Source organism: Podarcis bocagei (assembly GCF_964188305.1).
Source record: "Podarcis bocagei genome assembly, chromosome: 16".
Classification (NCBI taxonomy): domain Eukaryota; kingdom Metazoa; phylum Chordata; class Lepidosauria; order Squamata; family Lacertidae; genus Podarcis; species Podarcis bocagei.
Genome location: NC_138142.1, coordinates 27,795,334 through 27,808,448, shown reverse-complemented (window position 1 = coordinate 27,808,448; position 13,115 = coordinate 27,795,334). Strand labels below are relative to the sequence as shown.

The window sequence follows — 13,115 nt, the reverse complement described above, 5'->3', positions numbered from 1 at the left end:
GACGGTAAGAGCCCTTGGAAGTTGGTAGTTTCTCTTTCACTGGAGGTTTTCTTTAAGAGAGGTTGGGTGATCTGGGATTATAGCTGTGATTCCTGCATTGCAGGGATCTAGTTTGGTGACCTTTGGGGATCCCTTCCAACTCTACAATTCTATGTTTAAGGAGAATGAATGGAAATGGCTATATTAAAGGCATAAGGTATACCATGCAGTGATAGATGATGATGATGATGATTATTGTCAGGAAGAATACCCTCCAAAATTTTCTAGTAATCAGGGAAGACAGGAGATCCCTTCTGATCTAGAGGAAGATCTAGGGAGAGCCATGGGCTCCACGTTGCTTAGCAACTGCCATTCAAGCCAGTAATAAAAGAGGAAAGAGCCTCAAAGCTGGAATGCGGAATGTGGAAAATGTTATTTTTATTTCATCGGCTGGCTCCATCCCACACAGGACAGGTGGCCGACGACCATTCTCCTTTCTCCCATGACAGCCATTCTTTTTGCAACATCACACACTGCCTCCAAGCGGCTTGGCAAATTTCCCAGAAAATATATACTGTAGTTAATTGCCCTGGAATAAGTTGCCTTGGGAAAGCGCAGGTCTCAAACAAAAAGGGTGGCGTGAAGCTGTACAAGAGGCAACAGGGATTCAGGCAGCAGTGCAAAGATAGCCTTTGTTGAGATGGATATAGAGATCTAAGCATTCACAGGCAGCCTCTAGCTCATTTCTTTCCGAGGAAAACAGGGAAAACAGTCCAGCAAAACTTAAAAGGGGTTCAATCACACACACCCCCCCTAAAGGTAGAAGAGAGGGAGATTCGGGATAGAGCCCCTTCCCATACTGCCAAAGATAACTGAATTGCAAAGTTGGCAGGGACCCCCAAGGGCCATCTAGTCTAACCCCCTGCAACGCAGGAATCGCAGCTAAAGAATCCTGGACAGAACGCCGTTCTCCAATGAAGGAGAATCCATATATATGCAAAAGGCAAAGCCCTGCAGCTGCCCAGGCAGGAAGTCAAGCCAAAGAAAAGAAATTAAGGCTTTCTTTTGGGGTTGCGGGGTGTCGTGCTTTTGGTTAAAAGGTCCACTTGTCCCTTCAGTCTCGGGATTTTTATTTTAAGCAGATCTGTTTCAGCAGCTCCGTGAAGATGGGCAAAGAATGTGCTTGGAGACAATCCGGTTCTGAATGCCGTTGCTGACGGAGCAACACGCCCAGAGTTTGCGGAGGGCAACATTTCACAAGGGCCACACACCCCGCTGTTGCTTAAGTTCTAATTACGCTGGGAAAACACAGTCCTCCTACAAGATACAGCTGGGACCTTTCACTCTCAGTTCTCTCCATTCCCAGAAAGGCAAGGGGGAAGCGTGCTTTCGTTGAACAATTATGACTATTAATAGATTTGCTTTCTCTCTCTCTCTTTTTTTGTAAAGTTTTACTTTCATTTTATAATGAATATAAAACAGAGAGAAGAGTTATAAGAACAGGTGAAAATTAAAAGAGGAAAAACAAAAGCATACAACAGGCCCCTAGAATGATGAATTAGAATGAATAAAATAGCAAAGTAAAGAATACCAGGGCTATCTGATTTTGATCGTCTACTTCCAGATTTGGCAGGCTAGTGGTGAGGCTTGCCTTGAAAATGATGGCTCTGTTGCATATATACGGTAATTAAAGAATGCCAAATCATATAAAAAGTGCTTAAAGGGCTCTAGTGCTTGTTAAAAGATTTCCCTCAATTTCTAAGTCATTTTCTCCACTATAGCTCCTATGCATTTGCTTTCAACCTGCCATTTCCTCCAGGGCAGTGGTGGCCAAACTCGGCCCTCAGATTTTTTGGAACTACAATTCCCATCATCCCTGACCACTGGTTCTGTTAGCTAGGGATGGTGGGAGTTGTAGTCCCAAAACATCTGGAGGGCCGAGTTTGGCCACCACTGCTCCAGGGGAATCAGGATAGCATGCAGAGCTCCCCCTGCTCTTGTCTTCACAACAACCCTGTGAAGCTGAGAGGAAGCAGCTAGCCCAAAGTCACCTAGTAAAGTTTTGTGGTTGAGTGGGGGTTTGAACCCAAGTCTCCCAGTACTCTAACCATTGCACCACAACTGCTCTTGGTAAGCTGTAAGGTGCCTGAGAACTTATCCCAGCTGTTCTGCATCCCCACAGAAATACCCACCTGCTGTTTAAGGTATGGGAGCCTTGCAAGAACAAAGAAAATGCATTGGCGAGTATAAGGCAGATACAGAGAAAGGCTAGGGTGATGTACCTACTGGAGAAGTGAAGGTTTTAGACTGGGGTTGCTTGTCATTTCAGGCAGCTGTGGGGCAGACAGAGAATCTGCACTGGCTTAAATTCTGCCTTCTCCCCAGCTCTCTTAAAGGCACAGGAGCTAGGTCCTCTTTCAAATCAGGCCACCGCTATTCAGGATGAAATTATAAGATATTTTCCTCTAGAGAAATGTTAGCATGCACCGACATTTCATAACTGCTCTTCCAGTTCTTAAAAAAAAATGCACAACGGATATCGTAAATTCTAGGAACCATAAGCAGGAAATGCAATTTGGGCAACCAAAGGATTCCTGAGCATGTGTAGAGAGCTCTCCATCGTGATCAAAAAACACAAGCAGTTGGTGCCCATTTGGGATCCAGGATAAAGATGTTCTGAGAGAAGACTTTGTAGTCTTCTTGAACCCCTCAGTCTCTGCTGTCTAAGTCATTGGACAGGTCCCTTGGTTTCAATAATAAAATTTTGGTAAGATGTGCAGATGTCAAAAAGTGAAGGAATGTGCCTTCGCAGGGCTGATGATCACCCGATTTTATTTTGTCTCCCCATGCAAAGAACAAGATCAGCCCAGAGAGCTGACGTCAGAGCAGTAGATAAGCTGCCATGACCAGGCCTGTTTGTCAGGCCTCGAAGTCACTTTGCTCAGGGCCAATTTCATGCTAAACGCAAGTCGTCCCCAGGAGTGGATACACCCCAAAGGCAGGATGGAGCAAGACTGAGCAAAGCCTCATGTCAAGAAAGGAATTCGTGCTGAGACTTCCAGTTGGTCATGCTTTGCTTTGAGCTGAGTGTGTGTGTGTCAGCCTTTCCATCGTGGCCCCATCTGAGCTGGGACTTGTTATTGATTGATTGGTTGGTTGGTTGGTTGGTTGGTTGGTTGGTTGGTTGCATTTATAAGCTACCTTTTCTCCCTCAAAGGAGCTCAAGGTGGCTTAGCTGGTTCTGCCCCTTCTCATTTATTCCCCCAAAACAACCCTGTGAGGTGGGTTAGTCTGAGAGAAAGTGTGACTGGCTCAAAGTCACCGAGCGAGCTCCATGGCCAAGTGAGGATTTGAACCCTGGTCTCTCAGGTCCTAGTCTGACGCTCTCTCTAACCACAACACCACACTGGCACAAGGACTCAGATCAAGATCCTATGGAATGAAGAACAGTGTCTCTGATCATGAGCAGAGTGCCTTTCATGTATCACCTATCTCCAGCCTGCTCCTAGGAATCTGGAGAAACGACTTGCCGTCATATATCCCCAATGTTCTGCACAGACAAGAGCAATGGTTTGCCCTGAAAGATAACTCAGGCCTCTGTGAAGTAAGGTTGCCAACTGACCAGGAAGAACTACAAAAACAGACATGCTTGCTCTTAAAGGTACAAGCACAACTTAATCAGGATAAACCACCCAGCAAAGTTTTATTATTATTATTTGTCACATGGAGACAGACACAATTACCTATTTTTATAGTAATATCATCATCAGGCCAAGTGGCCCTTTAAGGAACAGGAATTGATTAAAACGTTGGCAACCTGAATGGAGCCTCTTTTTAAATGAACAAGAAAAGTGTGACACTGCTTTATTGGAAACAGCCACCCACACGTTGCACGTTGTTATATTATTAAATGCATGGCCTGTTTATGCAGCCAGGAGTTATTGGCTCCACAAACCAGACGCCCCTGTCCTCTGCTGATATCCCTGGAAACAATAAAAGGAGACTGGCCAAGTAGTTTTTGAGAGAGGTTGCCACTGGTTTGTCCTGAAGGACACTGGTGCCTCAGCGGGAGAAACTGGTTTACACACGCAACTCGTGTCTAGAGCTGTGAGGTCAGGAGCATCCTAGACCCTGAATGGCAGGGCCCAGCCCAGCTCTTTTCCTTCCTCTGCACTCCCTTCCATCACTGAGCCTTGGAGATGGAGGTTAATTGGGAGAGGGGAGCTGAGGAGAGCAGACCCTCCCAGAGAGTCTGTGCTACAATTGGCAGCCGGCTCCTGCCAGGCTGAATCTTGCATGCTGCCTGCACAATCCCAGGCTCAGACAGACTTGCACCTTGATTCTTTCTCTTCCCATCTCTGCATGATTCTGTCATTATTCTAGACTTGGAAAGAGGGCAGAGGCTGGTGGCTTACCCAATCTGGACCTTCTAGATCAAACCTTTGGGGGGGGGCGCAGGGGCACCCCTTTGTTCCATAAACTCATCTCCAATGCCTACCACCCTACCCTATCAAAAGCATTATTTGCATGACCCGCTATGGAAGATAATAACACAATAAAATTCAAAATAGTAGCAGTTAGTTGTGCTTTTACTCAAAACCCAATTCAAAATATTGAGTTTAATTAAGTCAGTCAATTAACCCCACAGTCTCCCACTGGTTCATCCAAAGGCTTGCATTGTCAATCGACAAACGCTGCCCCACAGAAACTAGCCTCTGGGTTGGCGAAACTTACAGCTAGGGTGGCGGCAGCTTATGCCCCTGCTGCAAAAAGAGGTCAAGAGAAGCCGCCATTTGGCATAACATTCAAATGGCTTAATTTGTATGCATAGCAATGCAGATATAGATAATGACTATATAAATATAAATATAGAGATAATTAAAAGAAATGCAATATCCCATAGTACCAGTGTGGTTTAGTGGATAGGGTGTTGGACTATGATCTGGGAGACCAAGGTTCAAATTCCTATTTGGCCATGAAGCTCACTGGGTGACCTTGGGCCAGTCACACACTCTCAGCCTAACCGACCTCACAGGGTTGTTGTGAGGATTACATGGGGAGGAAAATAACTATGTACACCACCTTGAACTCCTTGAAGGAGAGATGGGTTATAAATGTAATAATAACTAAACAGTGGGAAAGGCTGTACTCAGTGATCTGTATGCTTGCCTACTCAGGCTGCTGTTCTCCAGGTGCTGCTAACAAGCACCACAACTCCCTGCTCTTCTTTTCTAAGCTTCTTCAAGCCAGACTTGGCCTGGACAGACCTTCAAATGGAGGATTCACTGAAATGGAGGGCAAGTTGGACACAGGGCCATTTTCCTTACGTCTTGTTGCTGAACCACATGTGCATGCGGGGTGGGTGTTTGTTCTATGATAGTCTTAAAGGAAACGCACTCTGCCCATGCTCAGGAGTACTCTTTGTTTTGCCACCTGCCTATTCCACACTAACTTTTATTTCCAAAATGAGAGCCACTTGCAAGCTATCGGAAACGGAGATTAATAACCGAGCAGCGCTCGGAACTCACCGCCACTTGATTGCTGGAACAGGAGAACATCTTCTTCATTGCTGCAGCAGCTGCTCCTGCTTTCTGCCGTCTCCAAACACGAGTGAGATGAACCACATTCAAACCATCTCCGAGAAGAGGCCCGTGGTCAGGAGGAGAGGAGTCCGTCTGCTCAGCCCAGGCGTCTGGCCTGGATGAGAAAAGGAGGAACCAGCAGAGACATCCATGGAGCTGGAGCCCCAGAGAAGCTCCTGGCTGGCTCTTGGAGCCCAAAGAGGTGTCTGGCGGCGTCCAGGGAGCGTTTGCAAGCAAAGCCCTGTCGGCCCGCAGGCCTCACCGCACAAAACCTTGGTGCCCACCCCCAGCACACCTGTTTCACAGTCCCAGGTCTGGACTTGCCTGAGAGAGAGAGACGCTCTTTGCTAATCTCGCTTGTCTCCTGACTTTAAAAGGACAGAGGTTCCCGCCCCGCCCTCTCCCTCGAAATGATGGGTGATTTTTTTCTTCTTCTCACGTTCCGTCACCAAAGAGGCAAAAGCCGGAGCCCTTCAACGATAGCTTGTTTACCTGTGGGCAACTCACAAATGATAGAAGCCACCCTTCCTCCAAGGAGCTCAGCTGCGTCAATGAGTTTCCCACCCAGCTCCGCTTCCGTTCGCACAACAACCCTGCAAAGGAGGCTGAGAGAATAGTGCGTGGCCTAAGGCCGCCAACGAGCCTTGCGGCTAAGCTGAAGTGCTTGAATTTGGGCCTTCTCCACCCTAGTCCAAAATCCTGCTCATTTTCACTGTGTGCTGATGTTCTCTACCTGTATTTACAGACCTATTTCCCCACTTCCCCACTTCCTATCACTGTCTCAATTTTTCACTCGGTTTCTTAAAAGACAGGTGCCAGGACTGTCAGGGAACCAGACCTTTAGATGAAAACTCAGCCTGCTAATCCCAAACATGTTCCATCTGCCCATGATCAGAGACACTATTTCTTTTGACTGGTACAATTCCTTCACATTATTATTATTATTATTATTATTATTATTATTATTATTATTATTATTATTATTATTTACTAATTAATTAATTAAATGTGTACACCATCGTTCATCCATAGATCTCAGGGCAGTTCACAGCGTAAAAATACAAGTTCAACATACATAATAAAACAAGAACAAAGCAAACCAATAATGCCCCCTCCCACAGAGACAAATCCTAGCAGGAATAACGATTTCTGAAGCCAAATCCTGGAAAGTAGAATCTCCAAGTTTCTTTTCCTGAGCTGAGCACCTGAATGGCCAAACCTGTTGGATTTCTGCTTGCTATATTTCTATTACAGGATAAAGGTACCCCTGCCCGAAGGCCAGTCGTGTCCGACTCTAAGGTTGTGCGCCCATCTCACTTAAGAGGCCGGGGGCCAGCGCTGTCCGGAGACACTTCCGGGTCACGTGGCCAGCGTGACGAAGCTGCTCTGGCGAGCCGGCACCAGCGCAGCACACGGAAACGCCGTTTACCTTCCCGCTAGAAAGCGGTACCTATTTATCTACTTGCACTTTAGGGGTGCTTTCGAACTGCTAGGTGGGCAGGAGCTGGGACCGCAGACGGGAGCTCACCCCGCCGTGGGGATTCGAACCGCCGACCATGCAATCGGCAAGCCCTAGGCACTGAAGATTTACCCACAGCGCCACCCGCGTCCCATTACAGGATAGTTTCCTGTAACAGAAATATAGCAGGCAGAAATCAAACAGGTCTGGCCACTGATTTCTGTGTTTGTTACATTAGTTAGTGGCTTCTCTCTCAGAGTGACCCAAAATGACTTACAGCAAAAGAACATATAATAAAAATATAAAAGCACAGCTATGTAGATAAATGGATCAGGACTTCCTGATCCCACCCTACTAAAAGAGGCCATGAAATTAAGGGCCAAAAATCTGCTTGAATATAAAAGTCTCAGCCTGAGTCCTAAAAACAGATAAAGGCAATGCCAAGTATGCCTTCCAGGAGAGAGCATCCCACAAGTTGGGGGGAGGTCACCACTGATAAGACCCTGTCCTCGTGTTGCCACCCTATGGTTCTCTCAAGGAGGGGGCACATGGAGATGATGATCATAGGATCCAGGTTGGTTCGCATGCGGAGAGGTGGTCCTTGAGATCTTGAGCCACACAAGGCTTTATAGGTCAAAACCAGCACTTCAAACTGAGCCCAGAAACAAATTATTAGCCCGTGCAGTTGTTCTAAGGCTGATGTTATATGTTCAGACTGCCCTGCTCCAGTCAACAACCTGGCAACTGAATGTTGCTGGATTTTCTGAACCGCCTTCAAAGGCAGCCACATATACAAAGCATCACAGCAGTCCAACTTAAAGCCCCCAAGCTACATATGCCTGCTCCTCAGAGAGAGTGCAACACCCACCAAGAGCAGGCCATACCCTTTACGTCCGGTCTAGGGAACGACCCACTAAAAGTGCCTCCGTCTTCGCTGAATGGTCTGGGCATAGTAATCCAAAACATCTGGCAGACACCAAACTGGCTAGCCTTGGAATAGCCAATAAGCATAAGGGGGACCAGTGATGACACACACACACACCCATTGGACAAACCAGTAAGTAATGGGGTTAGTCTTCAGGTCCATTGCCTCCACAAGGGCCTGGGGGAACGCTGAGGTTTCCAGAAGTTTTTAACACAACACTTAGGGGACAACAACTCCTTACCCCAGAACAATCCAGTGAGGATGGAGCACACTCAGTAGCCACAGGCAGGGGGAAGACAAGGGAGAGGGAAGAGCCGAGTCCTCTGATTGGCTGGCTGAGACCTAGCACTCCGGCTAGGGGGAGGATATGCTGCAACATTCTGTTGCAGGTTGCAATTGTCTAAAGCAGGGGTTGTGAGCTTGCTCCCTACCGCCCACTAGGGGGTGTTTCAGGATTCTAGGTGGGCGGTAGGGGGTTCTACGGCACAAGCTGACTCCTCCTTCCATCGAGCACTGGTGGACGGTAAGAAAATTTTACCATCAAGAAAGATGCATGAGTGGGCGGTGGGTATAAAAAGGTTGACTACCCCTGGTCTAAAGCTTTGGCAAATTCTGTGCCGAGATCTCAAAAGCCAGGCAGTATGCATCTAAATATATGTGTTTATTTTGCCTTGTGGGGTGAAGCAATGAGAAATGCAGACAGGGCCATCTTTCCCCGGGGGTGCAAGGGGTGCGGGGCACCCGGGCGCCAAATTCTGGGGGATGCCTGGCGCCTGCCGGTGAAGCGCCTAAGCTCTTAATTATCTATCTGTTATGAAATAATAAATAATTTTGATCAAGCTAGAAAAACAAAATACATATATATATCTAGGTATTACTGAAATGTATACCTACTGATTCCCTAAAGGACTTTCGACTTTGTATGCTCATTTACCAAAGATGCCCTGCGCTGTGCCAGCGGCGGCGCTTGTCATTCATAATGGCGGCGCTAAATGAACAAATAAAAAAAAATGGTTATTTTTCCTCCCTTCTTTTGTAAACAAGAGATAAGGCGCAAGTGTGGTGTCTGACATAAGCATAATAAAAATTAATTGGGGGCTAAACTAATTTTGGGGGCGCAGGGTGGATCTTTGCACCCCGGTGGTGCATATGCTAAAGTCTTCCCTGAAAGGAGGGCACTCTTTCTCCCCACTTAATGACAGACAACTTCATTCAGGTACCCCTTGGATGCTTGAATGTTATGAAAACGCTTCTCCAATGCATTTTTCAAGCATGCCTTGCTCGTCACCATAGGGACTAGGAACTTGGTTTTCTTTACTTCTTTTTTTTAAGCTACGGGGGCTTCTCTGGAAGTCTATCCACATGCTGCAGTTTCAGTTGTGGCATATGCACAGCCCGCCCTCCGAAACAAGCACAAAAGCACCATCTCCTCCTGGCTGGAATGCACTGGAGGCGTCTGCGGCAGATTATCTGTCAGGAGCATCACAGCCAGAGGCAATTCTTTCAGCAGAGCTAAATGTCGCAAAGAAAATGGTGAACCAGTTCCCTGCTAACACCCAACTTGGGTGGCTGGAGGAAGCGTTTATAGGACTCCAGCCCTTTGCTTATCAAATGCTCCCAAATCCACCCATCTTAGCTTTTTGCTAAGATTGTAAGGGTTCCAAGATGGTGTACATTAGTCTCCCCCTCCTCATTTAATCCCCACAACAACCCTGTGAGGTAGGTTAGGCTGAGAGGCAGTGACTGAGCTCAAGGGCACTTGAACCCTGGACTTTCCTAGGTCCTAGTCCAATACTTTAACTACAACACCACATTTGACGGTGTCTTCAGTGCAGTTCTCATCTCTTCCCTGTATGAGAGGCAATGAAAGCTTCGCCTGACACAATTCCTCCTACTCACAGCTACACAAAAGCCTTGGTAGGCAGACCCAATGACAAGTCTCCTTGTTCCATTAGAATATGCTCTTAACCACCAGAAACAACACCGGGCTTACATTTTGATTAACGCCCACCCCCAGAAGTGGCGAGTCTAAGTCAGCTTGTGAATATCTCACATGTGTGAGGGAAACTGAGGCTACTCAGTGGTAGCCCAGAGGCCCTCTGCAGAGACTCAGCTAGGCCCATTCTTCTCTCAGGCGATTTTGTTGCAAGCCCCCCCCCCCCCCAGCATCCAAGCAGGGCTGAGGGATAATGCAGCTTTCTCCTTTCTCCTTGGGAAGCGGTCTCTCTGCAAAGCCCCTTCATAAGAGCAGCAGAGGTTTCCCAGAATGCATTGCTTCTTGTCCAGGGTCCTGCCAGCCACGTCAGGCCTGACTCAAAGTTCCCTCTGTGTATGCTGCTGGTTTGCATCACAAATAAAGCTTGGTGTGCCAGAGAAGATAAATAACCGAGCAAAGAGTTCAAACAACCCCACGTGAAGAGAGGCCAGGACTTTCTACTCCCCGCCCTCCTCCTCCTCCAAGAGAAACCCTGCCCCACCCCATCTAAATGAGGGGCTGTCCACCATCACACAAGGCGTGGTTAGAACATTCTCAGCTCTGCCAATTAATCCTTTTTTCTCATTTCCCTAAGGAAGGAAGGGACAGACACCAGCCTGGACTCGGGGAGAGAGAGGCATTGATGCCAATGAAGTCCCCTGTTTCTCAAAGGGGAAGACTGAAGGACCTGGGACCTCAACCACTTGCTCTCTTCGTCTCCTGAGTCCGGGAGGCTCTGGAAGAATGGACTTTGGGTTCTTCAAGGCTACTTTGCAAGCTTCCCCGCCGCGCAAACCAACCTTTGCAGCCTAGGAGGATTCGACGGCCGGCTCCTTTCTGCTCTGGCTATGCAAACAAGCCATGGCAATCAGTCAGAGTTTTCGGCAGGTTTTGACGGATGACGTTTTCTCCAGCTGTGAGAGAAGCAGCAAGTGCCACGCCTGACCGGCGCTGGGGTCCCAGCCACGGCTGCAACGCAGGATTTCAGCCAATCTCAAATATGCAAGCAAGCGGACTCCGGGAGCCTGAGCAGAACAGCAGCCTCGTGGATCCCAGAATTGGGAACTGGTCGTTGACGGGAGGTTTCGACCTCGTGGGGGATGGCAGTGCCTTGACCTCATCGCCAGACATCTCGTTTGGCTTGCAAATGTTCATCGCTTTCATCTATTCGGTGGTCTGCTCAGTAGGACTCCTGGGGAATGGGCTCGTGATGTACTTGATCTGGACCCACAAGGGCAGGCCCACCCCGGTCATCAACATTTTCGTCTTTGGCTTAGCAGTGGCTGACTTCCAGCTCTCTTTGACGCTTCCCTTCTGGGCCACAGAGATCGCCTTGGACTACAAGTGGCCCTTTGGGCAGGCCATGTGCAAGGCTGTCCCCTCCCTCACCACCCTCAGCGTCCACGCCAACGTGTTCTTGCTGACCGCCATGAGTGTCACGCGTTACTGGTCCGTGGCTTCGGCCCTCAAGGACGGGTCGAGGATGACCCCCCGCGTGGCTCAATGCATCACTGTGGCTCTCTGGGCCTTGGCTCTGGTGGCCACCGTGCCTGTACCAATCTACACGAAAGTGGTGGAATACGGCGGCATGAAACTGTGCTTCTACAAGTTCCCCACCACTCGTCTCTTGGGCGTCTACCACCTCCAGAAGGTAGTGTTCACCTTCGTGGTCCCCCTGGTGGTCATCTTGACCTCTTACCTCCTCCTCCTGAAGCTCCTCAAGGCCCACCAAATCCAAGGCAGCAATCTGAACCGGCAGAACCAGGTTGCCACCACCGTCCAGTTGGTGGTCGGATGTTTCTTTGTCTGCTGGCTCCCCAAACAGGCAATCACTCTTTGGGGGGCTCTGGTCCAATTCGAAGTGGTGTCCCGGGGGGACGCCTTTTACTTCCTCCACAATTACATCTTCCCCCTGGCTACCTGCTTGGCTCACAGCAGCAGTTGCCTGAATCCTGTGCTTTACTGCTTGATGCGCCAGGAGTTCCGGGAAGCCACAAAGGAGATCTTCCAGAGGCTCTCTTCTGCGGCTTCTTCCTACCAGTACTTTTCCTCCCGCAAGACTTGGGAGGACGGCGTGTTGGTGGCTCTGCCCCATAGCCCGTCTCGGAACCCCAGCAAGATCTCTCACAGTGAAGAGAAGGAAGACTCTACCCTCTCCACCATCTTGGAGCCGAGAGCCAAGGAGCCAAACGCAGTCACCGAAGTGGAGTTGATCCCTGGGGTAGAAATGCTCATGTGACCCTCTGCAAGTTGGAGGAAACACTTGAATTACTGAAGGACCCCGGGGCAAAGATTCCTGGATGCCGAGCAAAACCGGTTCGTGATCATTTTCTGACCTGACAGAAAAGTTTTGTTATCATAGAACTAGAGGGGGCTTCTTTGAGCTGGGGGTCTACAGAACTGACCCCCCCCCCAAGGATCTGTGGCCAGTGCTCAGCCTTGGCACCTATGAGCTCCCTTGACCATATGCAGAGGGCGTTTCTTGTTGCTATGCATCTGTGGTTAAAGGAAAGGACTTCTATGATAGTTAGGCAGGATTGAGCCCCTGCACCTACCTGCTTAGAACTAATCATGAGAAATGGAGGTCAGAAAGATACCTTGAGATCCCACCCCAGGGTCATCATCTATGGCCAGATTAGTTATGTCAAATTCCTCATTCTGTAGCATTTCATGCCAGAAATTGGCCAAAGAGATTCTTATGAGTTTGCAAGGGGAGGAAGTAAGCTGAATGTCAGAGATCCTTCTAACCCTTGTTAAAATATAAGCCAGGCTAGTTTTCTGTGATGAGTTGATAGCCTGGGTGATGGGCCATTTAGAGAAACAAAGGGTGTCTGTGTGAGACAGCAGCTTGGAAATTGTTAGGCCAAAGCCTGAGTTTAGAGTTGAGTTGCAGTGATGTGACCTAAAAGGAATGCAGCAAGATGGAGTCAAAGAAATGTTTGAGTGCAATTTTTGATTTCTGTATGAAGCCAAGGTTGCGGCTATGGGAGAAACAAGACCCTTTTCGGGTCTTGTGATCCCCTCCATCTAGGCTCAGGCTGTATATGTGTAAATAAACCATATATTCTAAAGACACCACAGTCTCTTCTGTGCCTCATTTCCAAAGGAAACACAAAACCTGGAACCCCTAGAATCTCTCACTGCTCAGAAATTGGGGTGACGGGCAACAATATTATAATGCTTCCCACCATGGGC

The 13,115-nt window shown here is 48.3% G+C and overlaps 2 protein-coding genes across 3 annotated transcripts in view; one reads left to right on the top strand and one right to left on the bottom strand.

Moving 5' to 3' along the window:
* Window positions 1-6,493, bottom strand: part of ANKRD35 (ankyrin repeat domain 35) — a 32,790-nt gene extending 26,297 nt beyond the window's left edge. For both annotated transcript variants that reach the window (XM_081175443.1, XM_081175442.1), the window contains exon 1: window positions 5,508-6,493. Coding sequence is in view for 1 of the 2 variants with exons in the window: in XM_081175442.1 (XP_081031568.1) it covers window positions 5,508-5,546 (39 nt within the window). In the remaining variant the exon portion in view is untranslated. The remainder of the gene's footprint in view (window positions 1-5,507) is intronic.
* A 3,217-nt stretch (window positions 6,494-9,710) lies between these two features.
* RXFP4 (relaxin family peptide/INSL5 receptor 4) lies at window positions 9,711-12,995 on the top strand. The gene has a single exon (XM_081174402.1). The coding sequence runs from the start codon at window positions 10,819-10,821 to the stop codon at window positions 12,157-12,159; it is 1,341 nt and encodes a 446-aa protein (XP_081030528.1). The 5' UTR covers window positions 9,711-10,818; the 3' UTR covers window positions 12,160-12,995.
* The last annotated feature ends 120 nt before the right edge of the window (window positions 12,996-13,115 follow it).

Coding starts and splice junctions, on each gene's coding strand:
- RXFP4 (XM_081174402.1), top strand. CDS start 10,819: ATGACGTTTTCTCCAGCTGTGAGAGAAGCAGCAAGTGCCACGCCTGAC.